Source organism: Molothrus aeneus, chromosome 6 (assembly GCF_037042795.1).
Source record: "Molothrus aeneus isolate 106 chromosome 6, BPBGC_Maene_1.0, whole genome shotgun sequence".
NCBI lineage: Eukaryota > Metazoa > Chordata > Aves > Passeriformes > Icteridae > Molothrus > Molothrus aeneus.
The window spans coordinates 54,651,862-54,677,507 of NC_089651.1; the positions used below are offsets into that span (position 1 = coordinate 54,651,862).

General features: G+C 52.5%; 1 protein-coding gene across 1 annotated transcript in view; it reads right to left on the bottom strand.

Annotated features, from left to right (window-relative positions):
• Nucleotides 1-2,808: 2,808 nt before the first annotated feature.
• Nucleotides 2,809-25,646, bottom strand: part of AHNAK2 (AHNAK nucleoprotein 2) — a 128,841-nt gene continuing 106,003 nt past the window's right edge. The window contains exon 7 of the mRNA XM_066552556.1: nt 2,809-25,298. Within this exon, the coding sequence (XP_066408653.1) occupies nt 3,783-25,298 (21,516 nt within the window). The 3' untranslated portion in view covers nt 2,809-3,782. The remainder of the gene's footprint in view (nt 25,299-25,646) is intronic.

Below are 25,646 nucleotides of genomic sequence, written 5' to 3' on the forward strand. Positions count from 1 at the left end.
ACTTCACTGCTGGTTTTCCTCTACATATGGGAAGGTGAGGGGGGTGTTTACAATGAATGCAGTGAACTGGATCTAAGAGGAACTTGGGAGTATTTCCCTCGTTTCTTGTGAGATTTTTGAAGACCATTCATACCTTGATTCTTATTTACTTGTTTTCTATTAAACATGTAAGTTAAAACCAGGCTTTGAGTCTCAATTATTTTCTATTTATGAAACAGGTTTAATAATAGTCCTTATCCATTCATTTCTTACTTATCTCTTTTGTTTAGATTGTGATTTCTCCAAGCTAAGGACTGGACCAAATGTATCCTGGGTCCTCCAGAGGCATTTATTAGCATCATCTTTGGGCAGACTGGCTATTGGAAAAGGTTCTTCAACCAGAGGGTGGTTGGGCAGTGGAAAGGCTCCCCAGGAAAGTTGTCACATTAAGAAGCATTTGAACTACACTCTTGGAGATGTGGTGTGATTCTTGGGGTTGTACTGTGTAGAGCCAGGAGCTGGACTTTGTGAGTCCCTTCTGGCTCAGGATAATCTATGATTTTCTAGTCTGACTGTAGACTGTTCAGTTTTTTGTCAGTATTGGTTTATTCATGTCTAGAAAAAGTCACTGTTTTGGCTCTTGAGCATGGACACTCTCCTCTGATCAGCTCATCTCAGGTACCTGTGTGATGAGGGAGTACAAGGTGTGAGAATTGGCTCTGCTTTACTGCAGTGGCTTTCAGGAGGAGCTGCTGCACTGCTCTCCCAGCAGGATCACCTCTGGAAGCTCTTGGTTTGGTGCAGTGCCTTGTGGCTACAGTGCACAGCAATGCAGGTGACAGCAGGACAGAACCCAGCTGGCTTCAGGGGTTATGAGTACTAACATGAGCACAAAGTTACCTTAGACACCAGCTTGTTCCAAAACTTTAGTATTATCTGTTCACACTTTTTCCTGCCATTATGCAGGATTTTCCTTTCCCAGTTGTTACAGATAAAACATACCTTTGTTGCTTTAATCCAGGTACTGGGAAAACATTTCATCTACCATTTATGCCCTATCAGGGTACACTTAATTTCATGACAGTAATTAATATCTCCACAATCCTTAGAGGATAGCTCTTGGGCCATGGGCACTGACTCACAGACCTCTGCTCTCTGCAGAGGCCCAGAAAAGTCAGCTTTAGTTGCAGGGTGGGTTGTGGTGGTGCAGTTTCCTGAAGAGGGGAAGTGGAGAGGGAGGTGCCAGTTCCTTCTTCCAGTATCCAGTGTGAGGATGTGTGGGAATAATTCAAAGTTGCATCAGGGGAGGTTCGAACTTGACACTAGGAAACATTTCCGTACCAAGAGAGAGCTCAAACACTAAACCAGACTTGTCCTGAGAAGTGTTCAATGCCACAAGCATTTGGACAATGCCCTTAATAGCCTCAATGTTTTTTTCTATGTTTTGGTCATCACTTAAGTGGTCGAGCAATTGACTGAATGATCATTTTGGGCCCCTTTCAATTAACTATTCTATTTTGTTCTGTTCTGTTCTATTCTAACGGTCTTGTAAGTGAAACAGGGTTAGATCAGCTACAAGGAAAAAATCTTTACTGTGAGGGTGCTGAGGCCCTGGCACAGGTTGCCCAGAGCAGCTGTGGCTGCCCCATCCCTGGCAGTGTTCAAGGCCAGGCTGGATGGGGCTCTGAGCAAGCTGGGCCAGTGGAAGGTGTCCCTGCCCATGGCAGGGGGTTAGATGGATGATCTTTAAGGTTCCTTCTGTCCCCTTAACATTCTGTGATTCTGTCATAAGAAGAGAAGAAATGAAGAACATCTTAATCTACAGATGGTTAGACAACCAAGTGCACTTCACTTACAACCCATTTCCTAAGTGTTTTGCTGTGTCTGCTTTCCTATACTAAGAAGAACATGGAGAAATATGGGAAAACTACTATAATGAAGCATGTCTGCACTTGTCATTCTGGAGAGAGGATCTCGTGAGTGAAGTGGTGATTGCAGCCGTCTTGGCCAAAGAAGCCACAAAGAAATTGAGCTTAAAATCTCGGCAGGAGGAAAAGGGACAGCAAAACTTCAACTCTGGACAGGAGGAGAGCTGACTTCAGGAACTGGTGAGTAAACTCTCCTGGAAAATGTTTTTGTATTTGAGGGGATTTTCCTGCTCTGCTCTGTGCTGGGGCAGCCTTGCCTGGAGTCCTGTGAGCAGTTTTGGGTGCCACAATAAAAAAAAGGACATTAGAGAGTGTCCAAAGGAGGCCACAGGGATGATGAAGTGTCTGGAGGGGAAGCTGTATGAGGAGGGGCTGAAGTCACTTGGTCTGTCCAGCCTGGAGGAGACTGAGGGGAGAGCTCAAGTGTGGCCTTCAAATCCTCATGAGGGGAAGCAGAGGGGCAGGTGCTGATCTCTTCATTCTCATGGCCAGTGAAAGGACCTGAGGAAACGGCTGGAGCTGAGTCATGAGGGATTTAGGATGGATGTTAGGAAAGGTTTTTCACCCAAAGGGTGTTTCAGCACTGGGACAGACTCCCCAGGGCAGTGGTCACAGCCCCAAGCCTGACAGAGTTCAAGCAGCCTTTGGACAATGCTCTCAGGCACATGGTGCGAGTCCTGGGGTGTCCTGTGCGGGGCCAGGAGTGGGATTCACGGATCCTGAAAGGTTCCTTCTGACTCAACATATTCTATGATTCAACTTTGAGTGAAAAGTCTCCATTACCCTTACACTAAGGAACTGTGCTGTCATTAAGTACATGAAGAACATGCAAACTTTTGCAAATTTAAGCTGGGATTTTCCTAATCAGAAATGTCAGTAACTCACGCTACTCAAGTTATTATTCCTATAGTGAGTTTATTGTGAATTAAGAATACAGACAGTGTTTTAATGGTACATGTGAAGGCTGTCACATACACATCCTGGTTTTCCTTGTGCACTTGAGAGAAGCATTAATATAAACAAAGGAGCAAATAATTATATACACCTCCTTTCCCAGAAAATCTCTGAAGCAATTCCACCAGTGTGGCAGATCATTCTAAGCATTTAACAATCCCATAAGTATATACATTAAAATTTATTTATCCACATTTGAATAATATTCTTTGTAAGCATGTTTTATTCTGGTATCTTACAAACATGATTTAGTTACATGTTTTTTGGTCTTGAAATTTTTCTGTTGGGTTTTGCTGTTTTTTATTTTAAATTATTGTAAGGCTAAATATGACCTGCCACAATAATAAAAAAAATGAGAAGAGAGGAAGAGGCAAAGCATTAGTCTCTCTACACTAATATTTAATTTTTATTTTATATTTTAAAATGTTTGTGGAATATACATACTACCTTAGCTGAAATAAAGAAAAAACCTTTTAATAACAAAGCAAAAGTAGATCAGAAAGTTCCAAAATCTAAACAGGTAAGTGTAGTTCTCATAATACTAGTTTAGAGCCCATTCTGGAAATAATCTGTAATCTAAATATAACTGGTGTGTTTTGAGAAGCCTCTTTAACAAGTCTTTTGGTATTGTTGAGCCTTTCAATGATTTACTTTCGTGGTTCTGGTATCTACTCAGACTTTGCTCAACCTATGGGCTCATCTGCACCTGTCATAATTGTTGCCCTTGGGGTAGATATGAAGAAATCATTATTTTTATTAGTGTACAATCTAGTACATCCATGTACTTGAAAAATTGTTCAAGTGTTCTCATGAATACCAACCTTGGCTTTTAATTTTCAGTTAGTAGAAAATTAGGAAAACATTCTCTTCTGTGGATGATTTTGTTTTTGTTGAGGATTGAGGATTGAGAAAATACAACCTTCATTTGGCTGTATCTCCAACAATACTAGATTTACTCTCTTTTTCTTCCTCCAACAAGATCAGTTCAGTTCTTGCTGAAGATGTCACAATAGATGAGGCCCCATCAATTTCAGCTTTTTCACTTTCTCCTATTTCTTTAGGTGATAAGCTTTCTTGTGCATCAAAAAACACATCTGGCTTATCTGTTGGGCTATCTTCATCTGAGAGTCTCCCCTCTTTATGACCCACCTCTTCTTTGTCAGCAGACTTAGCCTTTTTGGAAGGAGATGTGAAACCAAGCTTGGGAAATCTAAACCATCCAGCTTTTTCAGCCTGCTTAGAGGAATCATCTGATGTGTCAGCAGGTTTCACATCTTCTGGAACTGATTTTTTTATTTCTGCTTTTGCATCTGTGCTTGTTTCATCCCCAGAAGATGAAAAGCCAATACTTGGAAGCCAAAATTTAAATCTTCCAGGAGATCTTTTACTATCAGTCTTTTCTTTCTCATTGGTTATGTCTTTTTCTTCACCTTCCACTGCTTCAACTGCATCTTCATCTTCAGAGAGAGGAGCTGCAGTTATTCTCTCTGGTGATTTATCAGGAAAACTCTCTTCAAGTTTACTGGAACCCTTTACTTCAGCAGCAGATGTTTTTAACTTTGACAAACTTACTTTTCCTCTAGATTCTTCAGACCCACGGTGTGGTTTGTCAGATAGTTTAAGCTCAGCACTGCCACTTCCCTGTGCAGCTACTCCAAAGCTTTCACCAGCACCTGTAGGTTTTCTCACTGATGCATCTCCTGTTGGAGATGGCTGCTGGACCAGCACATCTAAATCACTGTGTGATTCAGGCAACTTGGCCTTGAGCAATGAGAATCCCAAAGTAGCAGTTTTGACCTCTGATGATAGAATCTCTGATTCTTTCAGTATCTCAGTAGTGTAAATCTCACACCGCTCAATAGCAACATGTTCAGGTTCTACTTTTTCACTTACTTCTTGGCCCTCTATGTAAGACCAATGAATGTCTTGCCCTGCACTTGAAAGGGAGGAGTCTATGGTAGCTGTCATTTGGGCTGTTTTAATGGCAGGTTCAGTCAGTGTTAAAATTTTGCTTTTTGCTTTTTGAATACCCCCCTCTACAGCTCCTGGGGTTTCTTCAGGGATAGCAGAGCTTGCTTGCAGTTGCACTATTTCAATGTCAGTACTAGATCCCTTTGGATCTGTTACTACTTTTGACAGTAAAACATCAGCTTCAATTGGGGGAGCTCTGAAAGTGAATCTTGGTATTTTTAGTTTGGGAATTCTTACACTTACTTCTGGGACACCTTGTGTTTGGTCCACTGTTTCCCCTGTTACTCTGGCAGATGCTTCTATACAATCTAGAGCTGGACTTTTCAGGCCAATTGATCCTTCTGGTTTTTGTAACTGCATTTCTGCTGTGCCTCTTTCACTTTTAGGTGCTGAATCAGCTTCTGACTTTGGCAAATTGGTATCATCTTCAAACCCCTTGATTTCAGAATGCAACATTCCAAACCTTGGAATCTTAAACTTGTATGCTTTAATTTTACTTGTTTCTGCTCTATCTTCTACTTGCACTTCCACTCCTGCAGACACATCCTTTTCAACACTTTTCACGTGAAATTTCATTTCAGGATCTACTCCAGTAATTTTAACATCCGTCTTCAATGTTGGAACTTCTACCTTTAGATCTTCCAGCTTAGCAGTAACATAAGTACCATCTTCTGATCTTTTTGCTGTGGACCATTCATACGTAGTCCTTTTTAATTGACTTTCTTCACTGTCTTTTCCTGTGATTTTCACCTCACCCTTTATCTTTCCTTTTTTAATTGCTGCCTCGTTGTTTTGAATATCTAGCTCTTCCTTTGGAAGATTAACATCTGTTTTCTTCTGTGTTGCATCCAGAGTAATTTCAGCTGATGATGGCTTGAATCCTACCCCTGATGTCTCTAACTTCATGGAACTTTCTACCTTTTGGACATTTATATCCTGTGATTTGCCTTTATGCTCTGGAGATGACAGAGTACACGTAGGAAACCTATTTGCTGAACTCTTGTCTTTGTCAGTTTCCAAAGTGCTTGGGTATGACTTAGACAATTCTGCTGCAGACACTGTGATTTCTGAAGTATGTCCTTCAGCACTGTGCTTAACTACATCTGCGTAAGTTTCAGTTTTTGGAATACTCACTCTACTATCTGTTCTTTCTGTGGATAATGAAATGTCTCCTTCAATCTTTGGCAAGCTAACATTAGAACTCTCCACAGAATCTCCTAATTTCTGAATCCCTTCTTTTCCAATAGTAATTTCAGCAACTGCATGTGGTAATGAGAAGGTATTTTCAGGAGCACTTGTTTCAGTTTGTACTTTAGCAGAAGGAATAGTTGCCTGAGCTTTTTCCATACTTCTTTCAATATCGGCATCACTTTTCTTTTCCTTTAAGGATGACCTGCCAAATGCAGGTATTCTGAATTTTGGCATTTTAAACCATCCCTGATGTTCTTCAGTCTGAACTTCAGCTTTTATTTCATGTTCTTTTAATTTGATTTCCTTCTCCTCAAGACTCTCACTAACCCCCTCTGTCTTTGGTTTGGTGCTTATGTCTACCTTTGCATCTTCAATGCCACCTGTCAGAGCTTGGGGTGTTTTTACCTTACCATCAACTACTCCAGGATCTGCCACATCAGATATAAGTTCTGATGCTGGAACTCCCACAGCAATGTCAGCAATTTCTTTTGTTGTTCTTAGTTGGGGTAGCTCAGCTTCTATTTTTGGAGAACTGATCTCTGTCTCTGGGACTTTCCCTTTTGTTCTAGTGATTCCAAACTTTGTCTTCTGGAATTTCTGCATTTTAATCTTCCCTTCAGGACCTTCTAATTTCACTTTTCTTCCATCCACAACTGATGAGCTTTCTGTTAATATATCAGGGCTCTTCAAATCAACTGAAGCTTCTCCTTTGGAGAGCTTAGTACCTGTTTTTTGAATATTACATTCATTGGTAGAACTTATTTTTAAGTCGACCTGTTGAAAACTCCCCTCTGAGGGAGCCAAAGAAGCATCAATCTTTGCTGAGCTGACTGTTATTTCAGTTTTAGAGGCTTCAGTTTCTACTCTGGAAAACTCCAGAGTGTGGACTGTAGTGTCAGCCAGTTTTATGCTGATCTGTGCCCCTTCTTCCGTCCCTTCAGGATGACATTTTTCTATATCAGGTATCTTAATAGAATCATCATCCTCTATTTCTGTTTTATGAAGAGTAGCATCAGCTTCAACTTTTTGAGATTTTGGAACCTTGATCTTGGAGAGCGAAATTTTAGGCATGACAAATTGAGGCTTTTTAATTGGACTTTTTTGCTCAACTTTTCCTGCAGATATTTCCAGATCAAGGTCTGGCCCACTACCTTGATCATCAGTTGCAGTTTCATTCACTTCTGTGTCTATTCTGCTTGACATGACAACAAGCTTTTGGTCTTCCAAATTTGCTCCAGAATCAGATTTAACACTTGCTTCCTTTTTTGGTGACCAACTGAAGGATGGAAGTTTGAATTTGGGCATCTTGAAATGTCCTTCTTTCTCTTCTCCATCTCCATCTTGCTTTATTTCCCCCTTGATCTTTACTGCTGCATCTGAATCCTGAATATCACTGTCTGGTTTTGGAATAGGAATGTCAGCTGATGGGAGGTGAACATCAGCCTCTGATGTCTTACTGTCAGTTTTGGTAATTTTGGCTTCAGGACTGTAAGTCCTTGTTTCTGTGCCACATTCTACCTTCAAGTCTGGTGCTTCAACAGCAATGTCAGATATTTCTACTGTTGCTTTTAGATGGGGAACCTTGACTTCTGATTTGGATTGGCCAACATTCTTTTCCGACCCTTTCCCTTTAGAAAGTGTGATTCCTACCTTTGGCATTTGGAATTTAGACATTTTTGTTTTCCCTTCAGAACCTTCAGCTTTTATCTCTACATCACCCACAGCAATTTCACTTGATGTTCTTTCAACACTTATGTCAGGACTCTTCACCTCAAGTGAACCTTCAGGTATCATCTTAATATCTGAGGTGGAGAGGCTGGCATTAGCAGCAGCTGATTTCAGTGTCAGATCATCTCCTTCACAGGTAGGAACTTTGACCTCACCTGTAGGCATGCTAATATCCACCTCTATTTTGGGAGCTTTGGCTTCTGGTTTGGAAAATTCTGAAGTTGGGACTGATACTTTGGGCACTTTTATGCCCAGTCCTGCACCTTCTCCACTACTTCCTTTCTCAGATTTCTGAACAGAAACACCTTCTTTTTCTTGTTTGGGTCCAGAAACACCACTTTCCACTACAGGCAGAGAGACCTGTACTTTCTGACCCTTAATTTTAGGGAATGAGATCTTTGGCATGGTAAATTGGGACTTCTTGGTTTTGGCCTTTTCACCATCTTTTTCTGTTGTATCAAATTCTTCATGAAGGTATTGATTCTCAGGAGCAGGAAAAGTTAATTCAGATCCCATGTCTCCAGATAAGGTAGACAAAGTGGGTCTTTCCAAATGTTCCTCAACATGAGAAGGAGCAATAGCTTCTTTCTTTGGGGACCACCTAAATGAAGGCAATTTGAATTTTGATGATTTAAATTTGTTTTCTTTCTCCTCAGTGCCCTTTTCTCCTGTAACTACTTCCTGTTCTGCCTTGCACTCTAAATCTGGGTCATGGATTTCTGCTTCTAATTTTGGCAAGGTAACCTCCATGGGTGAGAGATTTGGATCCATTGTTGGTGCATCCTGAACAACTTCAAGTGAAGGCTTATGCAACTTGACACCAAGATGGGCATCAGGGATTTGAACTGGTTTTTCAATATCAGGACAAGTCATATCAGATGTTATACTTCCCTTGGAAATTTCAGATTCCACATTGGCACCAACATCACTTTCAGATGCTTTTCCCTTAGATCGAATTCTGAATTTTGGTTTTCGGAATTTAGGAATTTTAACTGTGACCTCTGTGTCACCCAAAGATATTTCAGCAGATGTGGTTTTGCCCTCTAGCTTAAAACCTCCTTGCTCCTCAGAACCATCTTCACTTAAAATTTCAAAATCTGAAAGATTTTCATCAGCAAGAGATGCTATTTTTGATTCCGATTCTGATAGATTAGTTTGGTATTTAGTAAGAGTAATATCCCCCTGTTGTAATGATGACTCCAGATCAATTTGAGATGAAGTCACTTCAGATTTAGAGAAACCAATGCTAGGAACTCTGAATTTGGTACTTTTAGAGACACTCTCCCCCTTAACGTCAGTAAAATGTTTAGGTTCAACGCTCTCAGAAGGGACAGAAGAAGATTCCTCCGTTAAAGAATAACAAAGAGTTTCAGACACAGAAACATCATATCCAGACTGGCTTTGTGCATGAGGTTTGAAACTTTTAGAAAGAGAAATTTTAGGCATCCTAAATATAGAAGATTTAGATTTACCAATATCCTCTTTACAAGAAGAAGAATCTAGGGGAACATCAAAGCTCAGCGCTTGGAACTCAGACTCAGAAAATGTCACGTCCACGATGGCGGGTCCTGAGGGCTCCGTCACTTGAGGCTCCAGGAGGCTGACGTCCACCTCGGCGGCCACGGTGCCCTTGGCCTCTCTGCTGCTGGACCAGCCAAAGGAAGGCATGCCGAACTTGGGCATCTTGAACTTGCCGTCCTTGGTCTTGGTGGCCTCCTTCTCTGGGACTTTGGCTTCTCCTTCAAGGCTAAGGCTGGCCTCGGGGGCCTGCAAGTCGACGCTGGCCTGTGGAAGAGTTACGTCAACAGAGGGCAGACTGATGTCCACCTTGGGAGCTTTGATGTCAGCTTTGGGCATCTTGAGGGAGGGCTTCTCCAGCTTCACGCCAGTGCCCTCTGTTGAGGCCATCACGGTGGCGGATGGGAGCTCCACCTCAGCGCTGGGCAGGCTGATCTCGGCTGTGGGCACCTCGGCCTTGGGGGAGGAGACTGTGAATTTGGGCTTGTCAAATTTGGGCATCTTCAGCTTGCCTTTCAGGCCCGTGCCTTCCAGCTCCAGCTTGCCTTCGGCGGAGGGAGCTTTGACCTCTACGTCGGGCGCCTGGAGCTCCAGGGAGCCTTCAACGGAGGGCAGCTTGACATCGGGGGCCGTGACAGTCATGTCGGTGGCCTTGAGCTCAGCCTGCGGGAGGCTGACGTCTGCCTCCAGTTTGGGAGACTTGATGGTAGGCTTGGAGAAGACCACGCTGGGCACCTTGACTTTGGGCATGTGTATTTTCATGCCGCCACCCCCCTCTGCTTTGCCAGCGGCCACCTCCAGGCTGGCTTCGGCCTCGGGGCCCTGCAGGGCCGCTTCGCCCTCCTGGCCTTTGGGCAGCGAGACCTCGGCCTTGGGCAGGCTGACCTGTGCCTGGGGAGCTTTGACTTTGGGCAGCTTGACGCTGGGCATCTTGACGTCGGGCATCTTGAATCGGCCTTTCTCACCCTCGGCAGCTACCGTGCCCGTCTCAACGGTCACCTCCACACCGGGCACTTGGATATTGGCCGTGGGCAGGGTCACCTCCACTTTGGTGGCTCCAGAAGGCACCGTCACTTGAGGCTCCGGGAGGCTGACGTCCACCTCGGCGGCCACGGTGCCCTTGGCCTCTCTGCTGCTAGACCAGCCAAAGGAAGGCATGCTGAACTTGGGCATCTTGAACTTGCCGTCCTTGGTCTTGGTGGCCTCCTTCTCTGGGACTTTGGCTTCTCCTTCAAGGCTAAGGCTGGCCTCGGAGGCCTGCAAGTTGACGCTGGCCTGTGGAAGGGTGACGTCAACAGAGGGCAGACTGATGTCCACCTTGGGAGCTTTGATGTCAGCTTTGGGCATCTTGAGGGAGGGCTTCTCCAGCTTCACGCCAGTGTCCTCTGTTGAGGCTGTCACGGTGGCAGATGGGAGCTCCACCTCAGCGCTGGGCAGGCTGATCTCGGCTGTGGGCACCTCGGTGGAGGGAGCTTTGACCTCTACGTCGGGCGCCTGGAGCTCCAGGGAGCCTTCAACGGAGGGCAGCTTGACATCGGGGGCCGTGACAGTCATGTCGGTGGCCTTGAGCTCTGCTTGCGGGAGGCTGACGTCTGCCTCCAGTTTGGGAGACTTGATGGTGGGCTTGGAGAAGACCACGCTGGGCACCTTGACTTTGGGCATGTGTATTTTCATGCCGCCACCCTCCGCTTTGCCAGCGGCCACCTCCAGGCTGGCTTCGGCCTCGGGGCCCTGCAGGGCCGCTTCGCCCTCCTGGCCTTTGGGCAGCGAGACCTCGGCCTTGGGCAGGCTGACCTGTGCCTGGGGAGCTTTGACTTTGGGCAGCTTGACGCTGGGCATCTTGACGTCGGGCATCTTGAATCGGCCTTTCTCACCCTCGGCGGCTACCGTGCCCGTCTCAACGGTCACCTCCACACTGGGCACTTGGATATCGGCCGTGGGCAGGGTCACCTCCACTTCGGTGGCTCCGGAAGGCACCGTCACTTGAGGCTCCGGGAGGCTGACGTCCACCTCGGCGGCCACGGTGCCCTTGGCCTCTCTGCTGCTGGACCAGCCAAAGGAAGGCATGCCGAACTTGGGCATCTTGAACTTGCCGTCCTTGGTCTTGGTGGCCTCCTTCTCTGGGACTTTGGCTTCTCCTTCAAGGCTAAAGCTGGCCTCGGGGGCCTGCAAGTCGACGCTGGCCTGTGGAAGGGTGACGTCAACAGAGGGCAGACTGATGTCCACCTTGGGAGCTTTGATGTCAGCTTTGGGCATCTTGAGGGAGGGCTTCTCCAGCTTCACGCCAGTGCCCTCTGTTGAGGCCGTCACGATGGCGGATGGGAGCTCCACCTCAGCGCTGGGCAGGCTGATCTCGGCTGTGGGCACCTCGGCCTTGGGGGAGGAGACTGTGAATTTGGGCTTGTCAAATTTGGGCATCTTCAGCTTGCCTTTCAGGCCCGTGCCTTCCAGCTCCAGCTTGCCTTCGGCGGAGGGAGCTTTGACCTCTACGTCGGGCGCCTGGAGCTCCAGGGAGCCTTCAACGGAGGGCAGCTTGACATCGGGGGCCATGACAGTCATGTCGGTGGCCTTGAGCTCGGCCTGCGGGAGGCTGACGTCTGCCTCCAGTTTGGGAGACTTGATGGTGGGCTTGGAGAAGACCACGCTGGGCACCTTGACTTTGGGCATGTGTATTTTCATGCCGCCACCCTCCGCTTTGCCAGCGGCCACCTCCAGGCTGGCTTCGGCCTCAGGGCCCTGCAGGGCCGCTTCGCCCTCCTGGCCTTTGGGCAGTGAGACCTCGGCCTTGGGCAGGCTGACCTGTGCCTGGGGAGCTTTGACTTTGGGCAGCTTGACGCTGGGCATCTTGACGTCGGGCATCTTGAATCGGCCTTTCTCACCCTCGGCGGCTACCGTGCCCGTCTCAACGGTCACCTCCACACCGGGCACTTGGATATCGGCCGTGGGCAGGGTCACCTCCACTTCGGTGGCTCCGGAAGGCACCGTCACTTGAGGCTCCGGGAGGCTGACGTCCACCTCGGCGGCCACGGTGCCCTTGGCCTCTCTGCTGCTGGACCAGCCAAAGGAAGGCATGCCGAACTTGGGCATCTTGAACTTGCCGTCCTTGGTCTTGGTGGCCTCCTTCTCTGGGACTTTGGCTTCTCCTTCAAGGCTAAGGCTGGCCTCGGGGGCCTGCAAGTCGACGCTGGCCTGTGGAAGGGTGACGTCAACAGAGGGCAGACTGATGTCCACCTTGGGAGCTTTGATGTCAGCTTTGGGCATCTTGAGGGAGGGCTTCTCCAGCTTCACGCCAGTGCCCTCTGTTGAGGCCGTCACGATGGCGGATGGGAGCTCCACCTCAGCGCTGGGCAGGCTGATCTCGGCTGTGGGCACCTCGGCCTTGGGGGAGGAGACTGTGAATTTGGGCTTGTCAAATTTGGGCATCTTCAGCTTGCCTTTCAGGCCCGTGCCTTCCAGCTCCAGCTTGCCTTCGGCGGAGGGAGCTTTGACCTCTACGTCGGGCGCCTGGAGCTCCAGGGAGCCTTCAACGGAGGGCAGCTTGACATCGGGGGCCGTGACAGTCATGTCGGTGGCCTTGAGCTCGGCCTGCGGGAGGCTGACGTCTGCCTCCAGTTTGGGAGACTTGATGGTGGGCTTGGAGAAGACCACGCTGGGCACCTTGACTTTGGGCATGTGTATTTTCATGCCGCCACCCTCCGCTTTGCCAGCGGCCACCTCCAGGCTGGCTTCGGCCTCAGGGCCCTGCAGGGCCGCTTCGCCCTCCTGGCCTTTGGGCAGCGAGACCTCGGCCTTGGGCAGGCTGTCCTGTGCCTGGGGAGCTTTGACTTTGGGCAGCTTGACGCTGGGCATCTTGACGTCGGGCATCTTGAATCGGCCTTTCTCACCCTCGGCGGCTACCGTGCCCGTCTCAACGGTCACCTCCACACCGGGCACTTGGATATCGGCCGTGGGCAGGGTCACCTCCACTTCGGTGGCTCCGGAAGGCACCGTCACTTGAGGCTCTGGGAGGCTGACGTCCACCTCGGCGGCCACGGTGCCCTTGGCCTCTCTGCTGCTAGACCAGCCAAAGGAAGGCATGCCGAACTTGGGCATCTTGAACTTGCCGTCCTTGGTCTTGGTGGCCTCCTTCTCTGGGACTTTGTCTTCTCCTTCAAGGCTAAGGCTGGCCTCGGGGGCCTGCAAGTCGACGCTGGCCTGTGGAAGGGTGACGTCAACAGAGGGCAGACTGATGTCCACCTTGGGAGCTTTGATGTCAGCTTTGGGCATCTTGAGGGAGGGCTTCTCCAGCTTCACGCCAGTGCCCTCTGTTGAGGCCGTCACGGTGGCGGATGGGAGCTCCACCTCGGCGCTGGGCAGGCTGATCTCGGCTGTGGGCACCTCGGCCTTGGGGGAGGAGACTGTGAATTTGGGCTTGTCAAATTTGGGCATCTTCAGCTTGCCTTTCAGGCCCGTGCCTTCCAGCTCCAGCTTGCCTTCGGCGGAGGGAGCTTTGACCTCTACGTCGGGCGCCTGGAGCTCCAGGGAGCCTTCAACGGAGGGCAGCTTGACATCGGGGGCCGTGACAGTCATGTCGGTGGCCTTGAGCTCGGCCTGCGGGAGGCTGACGTCTGCCTCCAGTTTGGGAGACTTGATGGTAGGCTTGGAGAAGACCACGCTGGGCACCTTGACTTTGGGCATGTGTATTTTCATGCCGCCACCCTCTGCTTTGCCAGCGGCCACCTCCAGGCTGGCTTCGGCCTCGGGGCCCTGCAGGGCCGCTTCGCCCTCCTGGCCTTTGGGCAGCGAGACCTCGGCCTTGGGCAGGCTGACCGGTGCCTGGGGAGCTTTGACTTTGGGCAGCTTGACGCTGGGCATCTTGACGTCGGGCATCTTGAATCGGCCTTTCTCACCCTCGGCAGCTACCGTGCCCGTCTCAACGGTCACCTCCACACCGGGCACTTGGATATCGGCCGTGGGCAGGGTCACCTCCACTTCGGTGGCTCCGGAAGGCACCGTCACTTGAGGCTCCGGGAGGCTGACGTCCACCTCGGCGGCCACGGTGCCCTTGGCCTCTCTGCTGCTGGACCAGCCAAAGGAAGGCATGCCGAACTTGGGCATCTTGAACTTGCCGTCCTTGGTCTTGGTGGCCTCCTTCTCTGGGACTTTGGCTTCTCCTTCAAGGCTAAGGCTGGCCTCGGGGGCCTGCAAGTCGACGCTGGCCTGTGGAAGGGTGACGTCAACAGAGGGCAGACTGATGTCCACCTTGGGAGCTTTGATGTCAGCTTTGGGCATCTTGAGGGAGGGCTTCTCCAGCTTCACGCCAGTGCCCTCTGTTGAGGCTGTCACGGTGGCGGATGGGAGCTCCACCTCAGCGCTGGGCAGGCTGATCTCGGCTGTGGGCACCTCGGCCTTGGGGGAGGAGACTGTGAATTTGGGCTTGTCAAATTTGGGCATCTTCAGCTTGCCTTTCAGGCCCGTGCCTTCCAGCTCCAGCTTGCCTTCGGTGGAGGGAGCTTTGACCTCTACGTCGGGCGCCTGGAGCTCCAAGGAGCCTTCAACGGAGGGCAGCTTGACATCGGGGGCCGTGACAGTCATGTCGGTGGCCTTGAGCTCGGCCTGCGGGAGGCTGACGTCTGCCTCCAGTTTGGGAGACTTGATGGTGGGCTTGGAGAAGACCACGCTGGGCACCTTGACTTTGGGCATGTGTATTTTCATGCCGCCACCCTCCGCTTTGCCAGCGGCCACCTCCAGGCTGGCTTCGGCCTCGGGGCCCTGCAGGGCCGCTTCGCCCTCCTGGCCTTTGGGCAGCGAGACCTCGGCCTTGGGCAGGCTGACCTGTGCCTGGGGAGCTTTGACTTTGGGCAGCTTGACGCTGGGCATCTTGACGTCGGGCATCTTGAATCGGCCTTTCTCACCCTCGGCGGCTACCGTGCCCGTCTCAACGGTCACCGCCACACCGGGCACTTGGATATCGGCCGTGGGCAGGGTCACCTCCACTTCGGTGGCTCCGGAAGGCACCGTCACTTGAGGCTCCGGGAGGCTGACGTCCACCTCGGCGGCCACGGTGCCCTTGGCCTCTCTGCTGCTGGACCAGCCAAAGGAAGGCATGCCGAACTTGGGCATCTTGAACTTGCCGTCCTTGGTCTTGGTGGCCTCCTTCTCTGGGACTTTGGCTTCTCCTTCAAGGCTAAGGCTGGCCTCGGGGGCCTGCAAGTCGACGCTGGCCTGTGGAAGGGTGACGTCAACAGAGGGCAGACTGATGTCCACCTTGGGAGCTTTGATGTCAGCTTTGGGCATCTTGAGGGAGGGCTTCTCCAGCTTCACGCCAGTGCCCTCTGTTGAGGCCGTCATGGTGGCGGATGGGAGCTCCACCTCGGCGCTGGGCAGGCTGATCTCGGCTGTGGGCACCTTGGCCTTGGGGGAGGAGACTGTGAATTTGGGCTTGTCAAATTTGGGCATCTTCAGCTTGCCTTTCAGGCCCGTGCCTTCCAGCTCCAGCTTGCCTTCGGCGGAGGGAGCTTTGACCTCTACGTCGGGCGCCTGGAGCTCCAGGGAGCCTTCAACGGAGGGCAGCTTGACATCGGGGGCCGTGACAGTCATGTCGGTGGCCTTGAGCTCGGCCTGCGGGAGGCTGACGTCTGCCTCCAGTTTGGGAGACTTGATGGTAGGCTTGGAGAAGACCACGCTGGGCACCTTGACTTTGGGCATGTGTATTTTCATGCCGCCACCCTCTGCTTTGCCAGCGGCCACCTCCAGGCTGGCTTCGGCCTCGGGGCCCTGCAGGGCCGCTTCCCCCTCCTGGCCTTTGGGCAGCGAGACCTCGGCCTTGGGCAGGCTGACCTGTGCCTGGGGAGCTTTGACTTTGGGCAGCTTGACGCTGGGCATCTTGACGTCGGGCATCTTGAATCGGCCTTTCTCACCCTCGGCGGCTACCGTGCCCGTCTCAACGGTCACCTCCACACCGGGCACTTGGATATCGGCCGTGGGCAGGGTCACCTCCACTTCGGTGGCTCCGGAAGGCACCGTCACTTGAGGCTCTGGGAGGCTGACGTCCACCTCGGCGGCCACGGTGCCCTTGGCCTCTCTGCTGCTGGACCAGCCAAAGGAAGGCATGCCGAACTTGGGCATCTTGAACTTGCCGTCCTTGGTCTTGGTGGCCTCCTTCTCTGGGACTTTGGCTTCTCCTTCAAGGCTAAGGCTGGCCTCGGGGGCCTGCAAGTCGACGCTGGCCTGTGGAAGGGTGACGTCAACAGAGGGCAGACTGATGTCCACCTTGGGAGCTTTGATGTCAGCTTTGGGCATCTTGAGGGAGGGCTTCTCCAGCTTCACGCCAGTGCCCTCTGTTGAGGCCGTCACGGTGGCGGATGGGAGCTCCACCTCAGCGCTGGGCAGGCTGATCTCGGCTGTGGGCACCTCGGCCTTGGGGGAGGAGACTGTGAATTTGGGCTTGTCAAATTTGGGCATCTTCAGCTTGCCTTTCAGGCCCGTGCCTTCCAGCTCCAGCTTGCCTTCGGCGGAGGGAGCTTTGACCTCTACGTCGGGCGCCTGGAGCTCCAGGGAGCCTTCAACGGAGGGCAGCTTGACATCGGGGGCCGTGACAGTCATGTCGGTGGCCTTGAGCTCGGCCTGCGGGAGGCTGACGTCTGCCTCCAGTTTGGGAGACTTGATGGTAGGCTTGGAGAAGACCACGCTGGGCACCTTGACTTTGGACATGTGTATTTTCATGCCGCCACCCTCTGCTTTGCCAGCGGCCACCTCCAGGCTGGCTTCGGCCTCGGGGCCCTGCAGGGCCGCTTCGCCCTCCTGGCCTTTGGGCAGCGAGACCTCGGCCTTGGGCAGGCTGACCTGTGCCTGGGGAGCTTTGACTTTGGGCAGCTTGACGCTGGGCATCTTGACGTCGGGCATCTTGAATCGGCCTTTCTCACCCTCGGCGGCTACCGTGCCCGTCTCAACGGTCACCTCCACACCGGGCACTTGGATATCGGCCGTGGGCAGGGTCACCTCCACTTCGGTGGCTCCGGAAGGCACCGTCACTTGAGGCTCCGGGAGGCTGACGTCCACCTCGGCGGCCACGGTGCCCTTGGCCTCTCTGCTGCTGGACCAGCCAAAGGAAGGCATGCCGAACTTGGGCATCTTGAACTTGCCGTCCTTGGTCTTGGTGGCCTCCTTCTCTGGGACTTTGGCTTCTCCTTCAAGGCTAAGGCTGGCCTCGGGGGCCTGCAAGTCGACGCTGGCCTGTGGAAGGGTGACGTCAACAGAGGGCAGACTGATGTCCACCTTGGGAGCTTTGATGTCAGCTTTGGGCATCTTGAGGGAGGGCTTCTCCAGCTTCACGCCAGTGCCCTCTGTTGAGGCCGTCACGATGGCGGATGGGAGCTCCACCTCAGCGCTGGGCAGGCTGATCTCGGCTGTGGGCACCTCGGCCTTGGGGGAGGAGACTGTGAATTTGGGCTTGTCAAATTTGGGCATCTTCAGCTTGCCTTTCAGGCCCGTGCCTTCCAGCTCCAGCTTGCCTTCGGCGGAGGGAGCTTTGACCTCTACGTCGGGCGCCTGGAGCTCCAGGGAGCCTTCAACGGAGGGCAGCTTGACATCGGGGGCCGTGACAGTCATGTCGGTGGCCTTGAGCTCGGCCTGCGGGAGGCTGACGTCTGCCTCCAGTTTGGGAGACTTGATGGTAGGCTTGGAGAAGACCACGCTGGGCACCTTGACTTTGGGCATGTGTATTTTCATGCCGCCAACCTCCGCTTTGCCAGCGGCCACCTCCAGGCTGGCTTCGGCCTCAGGGTCCTGCAGGGCCGCTTCGCCCTCCTGGCCTTTGGGCAGCGAGACCTCGGCCTTGGGCAGGCTGACCGGTGCCTGGGGAGCTTTGACTTTGGGCAGCTTGACGCTGGGCATCTTGACGTCGGGCATCTTGAATCGGCCTTTCTCACCCTCGGCGGCTACCGTGCCCGTCTCAACGGTCACCTCCACACCGGGCACTTGGATATCGGCCGTGGGCAGGGTCACCTCCACTTCGGTGGCTCCGGAAGGCACCGTCACTTGAGGCTCCGGGAGGCTGACGTCCACCTCGGCGGCCACGGTGCCCTTGGCCTCTCTGCTGCTGGACCAGCCAAAGGAAGGCATGCCGAACTTGGGCATCTTGAACTTGCCGTCCTTGGTCTTGGTGGCCTCCTTCTCTGGGACTTTGGCTTCTCCTTCAAGGCTAAGGCTGGCCTCGGGGGCCTGCAAGTCGACGCTGGCCTGTGGAAGGGTGACGTCAACAGAGGGCAGACTGATGTCCACCTTGGGAGCTTTGATGTCAGCTTTGGGCATCTTGAGGGAGGGCTTCTCCAGCTTCACGCCAGTGCCCTCTGTTGAGGCCGTCACGGTGGCGGATGGGAGCTCCACCTCAGCGCTGGGCAGGCTGATCTCGGCTGTGGGCACCTTGGCCTTGGGGGAGGAGACTGTGAATTTGGGCTTGTCAAATTTGGGCATCTTCAGCTTGCCTTTCAGGCCCGTGCCTTCCAGCTCCAGCTTGCCTTCGGCGGAGGGAGCTTTGACCTCTACGTCGGGCGCCTGGAGCTCCAGGGAGCCTTCAACGGAGGGCAGCTTGACATCGGGGGCCGTGACAGTCATGTCGGTGGCCTTGAGCTCGGCCTGCGGGAGGCTGACGTCTGCCTCCAGTTTGGGAGACTTGATGGTAGGCTTGGAGAAGACCACGCTGGGCACCTTGACTTTGGGCATGTGTATTTTCATGCCGCCACCCTCTGCTTTGCCAGCGGCCACCTCCAGGCTGGCTTCGGCCTCGGGGCCCTGCAGGGCCGCTTCGCCCTCCTGGCCTTTGGGCAGCGAGACCTCGGCCTTGGGCAGGCTGACCTGTGCCTGGGGATCTTTGACTTTGGGCAGCTTGACGCTGGGCATCTTGACGTCGGGCATCTTGAATCGGCCTTTCTCACCCTCGGCGGCTACCGTGCCCGTCTCAACGGTCACCTCCACACCGGGCACTTGGATATCGGCCGTGGGCAGGGTCACCTCCACTTCGGTGGCTCTGGAAGGCACCGTCACTTGAGGCTCTGGGAGGCTGACGTCCACCTCGGCGGCCACGGTGCCCTTGGCCTCTCTGCTGCTAGACCAGCCAAAGGAAGGCATGCCGAACTTGGGCATCTTGAACTTGCCGTCCTTGGTCTTGGTGGCCTCCTTCTCTGGGACTTTGGCTTCTCCTTCAAGGCTAAGGCTGGCCTCGGGGGCCTGCAAGTCGACGCTGGCCTGTGGAAGGGTGACGTCAACAGAGGGCAGACTGATGTCCACCTTGGGAGCTTTGATGTCAGCTTTGGGCATCTTGAGGGAGGGCTTCTCCAGCTTCACGCCAGTGCCCTCTGTTGAGGCCGTCACGGTGGCGGATGGGAGCTCCACCTCAGCGCTGGGCAGGCTGAACTCGGCTGTGGGCACCTCGGCCTTGGGGGAGGAGACTGTGAATTTGGGCTTGTCAAATTTGGGCATCTTCAGCTTGCCTTTCAGGCCCGTGCCTTCCAGCTCCAGCTTGCCTTCGGCGGAGGGAGCTTTGACCTCTACGTCGGGCGCCTGGAGCTCCAGGGAGCCTTCAACGGAGGGCAGCTTGACATCGGGGGCCGTGACAGTCATGTCGGTGGCCTTGAGCTCGGCCTGCGGGAGGCTGACGTCTGCCTCCAGTTTGGGAGACTTGATGGTAGGCTTGGAGAAGACCACGCTGGGCACCTTGACTTTGGACATGTGTATTTTCATGCCGCCACCCTCTGCTTTGCCAGCGGCCACCTCCAGGCTGGCTTCGGCCTCGGGGCCCTGCAGGGCCGCTTCGCCCTCCTGGCCTTTGGGCAGCGAGACCTCGGCCTTGGGCAGGCTGACCTGTGCCTGGGGAGCTTTGACTTTGGGCAGCTTGACGCTGGGCATCTTGACGTCGGGCATCTTGAATCGGCCTTTCTCACCCTCGGCGGCTACCGTGCCCGTCTCAACGGTCACCTCCACACCGGGCACTTGGATATCGGCCGTGGGCAGGGTCACCTCCACTTCGGTGGCTCCGGAAGGCACCGTCACTTGAGGCTCCGGGAGGCTGACGTCCACCTCGGCGGCCACGGTGCCCTTGGCCTCTCTGCTGCTGGACCAGCCAAAGGAAGGCATGCCGAACTTGGGCATCTTGAACTTGCCGTCCTTGGTCTTGGTGGCCTCCTTCTCTGGGACTTTGGCTTCTCCTTCAAGGCTAAGGCTGGCCTCGGGGGCCTGCAAGTCGACGCTGGCCTGTGGAAGGGTGACGTCAACAGAGGGCAGACTGATGTCCACCTTGGGAGCTTTGATGTCAGCTTTGGGCATCTTGAGGGAGGGCTTCTCCAGCTTCACGCCAGTGCCCTCTGTTGAGGCCGTCATGGTGGCGGATGGGAGCTCCACCTCGGCGCTGGGCAGGCTGATCTCGGCTGTGGGCACCTCGGCCTTGGGGGAGGAGACTGTGAATTTGGGCTTGTCAAATTTGGGCATCTTCAGCTTGCCTTTCAGGCCCGTGCCTTCCAGCTCCAGCTTGCCTTCGGCGGAGGGAGCTTTGACCTCTACGTCGGGCGCCTGGAGCTCCAGGGAGCCTTCAACGGAGGGCAGCTTGACATCGGGGGCCGTGACAGTCATGTCGGTGGCCTTGAGCTCGGCCTGCGGGAGGCTGACGTCTGCCTCCAGTTTGGGAGACTTGATGGTAGGCTTGGAGAAGACCACGCTGGGCACCTTGACTTTGGGCATGTGTATTTTCATGCCGCCACCCTCTGCTTTGCCAGCGGCCACCTCCAGGCTGGCTTCGGCCTCGGGGCCCTGCAGGGCCGCTTCGCCCTCCTGGCCTTTGGGCAGCGAGACCTCGGCCTTGGGCAGGCTGACCTGTGCCTGGGGAGCTTTGACTTTGGGCAGCTTGACGCTGGGCATCTTGACGTCGGGCATCTTGAATCGGCCTTTCTCACCCTCGGCGGCTACCGTGCCCGTCTCAACGGTCACCTCCACACCGGGCACTTGGATATCGGCCGTGGGCAGGGTCACCTCCACTTCGGTGGCTCCGGAAGGCACCGTCACTTGAGGCTCCGGGAGGCTGACGTCCACCTCGGCGGCCACGGTGCCCTTGGCCTCTCTGCTGCTGGACCAGCCAAAGGAAGGCATGCCGAACTTGGGCATCTTGAACTTGCCGTCCTTGGTCTTGGTGGCCTCCTTCTCTGGGACTTTGGCTTCTCCTTCAAGGCTAAGGCTGGCCTCGGGGGCCTGCAAGTCGACGCTGGCCTGTGGAAGGGTGACGTCAACAGAGGGCAGACTGATGTCCACCTTGGGAGCTTTGATGTCAGCTTTGGGCATCTTGAGGGAGGGCTTCTCCAGCTTCACGCCAGTGCCCTCTGTTGAGGCCGTCACGGTGGCGGATGGGAGCTCCACCTCAGCGCTGGGCAGGCTGATCTCGGCTGTGGGCACCTCGGCCTTGGGGGAGGAGACTGTGAATTTGGGCTTGTCAAATTTGGGCATCTTCAGCTTGCCTTTCAGGCCCGTGCCTTCCAGCTCCAGCTTGCCTTCGGCGGAGGGAGCTTTGACCTCTACGTCGGGCGCCTGGAGCTCCAGGGAGCCTTCAACGGAGGGCAGCTTGACATCGGGGGCCGTGACAGTCATGTCGGTGGCCTTGAGCTCGGCCTGCGGGAGGCTGACGTCTGCCTCCAGTTTGGGAGACTTGATGGTAGGCTTGGAGAAGACCACGCTGGGCACCTTGACTTTGGGCATGTGTATTTTCATGCCGCCACCCTCTGCTTTGCCAGCGGCCACCTCCAGGCTGGCTTCGGCCTCGGGGCCCTGCAGGGCCGCTTCGCCCTCCTGGCCTTTGGGCAGCGAGACCTCGGCCTTGGGCAGGCTGACCTGTGCCTGGGGAGCTTTGACTTTGGGCAGCTTGACGCTGGGCATCTTGACGTCGGGCATCTTGAATCGGCCTTTCTCACCCTCGGCGGCTACCGTGCCCGTCTCAACGGTCACCTCCACACTGGGCACTTGGATATTGGCCGTGGGCAGGGTCACCTCCACTTCGGTGGCTCCGGAAGGCACTGTCACTTGAGGCTCCGGGAGGCTGACGTCCACCTCGGCGGCCACGGTGCCCTTGGCCTCTCTGCTGCTGGACCAGCCAAAGGAAGGCATGCCGAACTTGGGCATCTTGAACTTGCCGTCCTTGGTCTTGGTGGCCTCCTTCTCTGGGACTTTGGCTTCTCCTTCAAGGCTAAGGCTGGCCTCGGGGGCCTGCAAGTCGACGCTGGCCTGTGGAAGGGTGACGTCAACAGAGGGCAGACTGATGTCCACCTTGGGAGCTTTGATGTCAGCTTTGGGCATCTTGAGGGAGGGCTTCTCCAGCTTCACGCCAGTGCCCTCTGTTGAGGCCGTCACGGTGGCGGATGGGAGCTCCACCTCGGCGCTGGGCAGGCTGATCTCGGCTGTGGGCACCTCGGCCTTGGGGGAGGAGACTGTGAATTTGGGCTTGTCAAATTTGGGCATCTTCAACTTGCCTTTCAGGCCCGTGCCTTCCAGCTCCAGCTTGCCTTCGGCGGAGGGAGCTTTGACCTCTACGTCGGGCGCCTGGAGCTCCAGGGAGCCTTCAACGGAGGGCAGCTTGACATCGGGGGCCGTGACAGTCATGTCGGTGGCCTTGAGCTCGGCCTGCGGGAGGCTGACGTCTGCCTCCAGTTTGGGAGACTTGATGGTAGGCTTGGAGAAGACCACGCTGGGCACCTTGACTTTGGGCATGTGTATTTTCATGCCGCCACCCTCTGCTTTGCCAGCGGCCACCTCCAGGCTGGCTTCGGCCTCGGGGCCCTGCAGGGCCGCTTCGCCCTCCTGGCCTTTGGGCAGCGAGACCTCGGCCTTGGGCAGGCTGACCTGTGCCTGGGGAGCTTTGACTTTGGGCAGCTTGACGCTGGGCATCTTGACGTCGGGCATCTTGAATCGGCCTTTCTCACCCTCGGCGGCTACCGTGCCCATCTCAACGGTCACCTCCACACTGGGCACTTGGATATTGGCCGTGGGCAGGGTCACCTCCACTTTGGTGGCTCCAGAAGGCACCGTCACTTGAGGCTCCGGGAGGCTGACGTCCACCTCGGCCGCCACGGTGCCCTTGGCCTCTCTGCTGCTGGACCAGCCAAAGGAAGGCATGCCGAACTTGGGCATCTTGAACTTGCCGTCCTTGGTCTTGGTGGCCTCCTTCTCTGGGACTTTGGCTTCTCCTTCAAGGCTAAGGCTGGCCTCGGGTGCCTGCAAGTCGACGCTGGCCTGTGGAAGGGTGACGTCAACAGAGGGCAGACTGATGTCCACCTTGGGAGCTTTGATATTAGCTGGTGTAATTTCTGAAATTTTATCTTTTGATTTTTTATTGAATTCCCACTTCTCTGTTTCAATACCTGTTTTTGAAATCTGTATTTTTCCTGTGGTATCTTCTGTTTTTATTTCTGTTGGTGTAGATTTTATATCTGGTTTTTTCAGACTCGGTAACTGGCCTTCAGGTTTTTGTATTATATTGTTTTCATCTGTTTTTCCTATGGATATTCCTATTTCCATTTCAGCAGTTGGAATTTTTTCTGGTGGTCCAGTTACCTGAAGTCCTCCTGCATTTTCCAAGGTTTGCACTTTTAGTTCTCTGTCACTTATCTGTTCTTTAAGTTGGGCTGTTTCTTCCTTGGTATTTGACCAGGTAAATGTAGGGAATTTTAACTTTGGCAGTCTGAATTTGCTTTCTTTCCCCTCTATATCTTTTTCTCCTCTTTTCATTTCAATTTCTATGTTTAAGTCTTTGTCATTTGTGGGCATGCCATCTTCCTCCATACTTTCCTTTTTTATCCTATCTTCTGTGTCCTCTTTGCTTTCTTCTCTTGTTATTTTCATGTCTGTTTTGGGTGCTTTGGGTGCTTTGGCCACTTTGAATGATGGCATTTGTATTTTCCATGTAGATACATCTGATTGTGCATCTGGCAAAAGAGTTTTCACATTGAAATACCTGCTGTCCTCTGAAGTCATATCAGCTGTTTTTTCTGGGACTGACTGTGGAATGTCAGTTCCCTGTTTAGTAGTGTCAGTCTCTGTCTCTTTTCTTTTGGGCACTGAAATTCCAGAATTTATTTTCTGAATATTTACTATTTGTGTGTCTTCTGCTTGTTTTTCTCCTGTTTGCAGTGTTTCAGATGTCTGTAATTCTACTTTAGCAGTGCCAATTTCTAGGCCTTTTACCTGTACAGATCCTTTAGTACTGTGACCCATCAAGTCTATGTTAATTCCACTTTCTCCATCTTTTTTATCTGCTGTTCCCTTCTGTTTCTTTTTTCGGGATTTTGATGAGGCTTGTGGAGATTTTTTAGTTGGGCTTACTTTCAGATCAGCAGTTTCTAAACTAGGCTTTGGTATCTCTGTTGTTATGTCTGGTACTTCAGGTACACTAAATTTTGATGATGCTTCCTTGTCATTTTTAATGCTTATTTCAACTTCAGGGCATTGTTTTACATGAGACGGAATGCCATTTTTAATTTCTTTTAAGTCTTTTGTTAAAGTTTCATGTCCCTCCCCTGTCTTCACTTCATAAGCAGGAGATGTGGTATATTCAACAGTTAAAATTTCGGGATTTTCCAGGCTTATATCATATTTATGCATTTTTTCTCTTTCAGAGATCAGTGTCGTTTTTATTTCTTGTTTTTGCTTCTCTTGTGGCTCTGGTTTGGACCTGTGCATTCTGAATCCAATGCTAGGGAACTTCAGCTTCTTTTGGCTTCCTTTTTTCTCTTTGGTATGGACCTCTTGTGGAAATTGAGACTCTGTGTCCGTGCTTGTAGGGGAAATATCCTGCAAAGCAGGCTCATATGCATCTGATGTACTATGAGATCTTCTGTGCCTCAATATCTTTTTATTTTTGATTGATTGAAATTTTGGCCATGATAATCTATCTTTTTTAGGTCTCTTACTTCTTCCTACTCTTTGGCTTACAATTAATGTTTCCCTGTCTTCTTCTGAAATGGATTTTCCTGAAACATGCAGTGTTTCTTCAGGAATGCTCTCACTGAGCTCTTTTTCCTAAAAGAACAAATAGTATTCAGAAGATTAGAAGTAACCTAAATATAGGTGCAACAGAAAATAAAAAACATACCTTAAAACCTGAAAAATGTTCTTTTGATTACTAGTATCTACTTGTTATATAAAAAAATCCTGAAGATTATAAAAATATGCAGTGTCAGGCAGAAATTACATAAAACAAATGGACTGTAATATATGGATTTCTGAAGATATTCCTTTCAAAATATTACTGTAAAAAGTGGTTTCTGTATGTATGTATGTATGTATGCATCTATCTATCTATCTATCTATCTATCTATCTATCTATCTATCTATCTATCTATCTATCTATCCCTGTACAAATATATG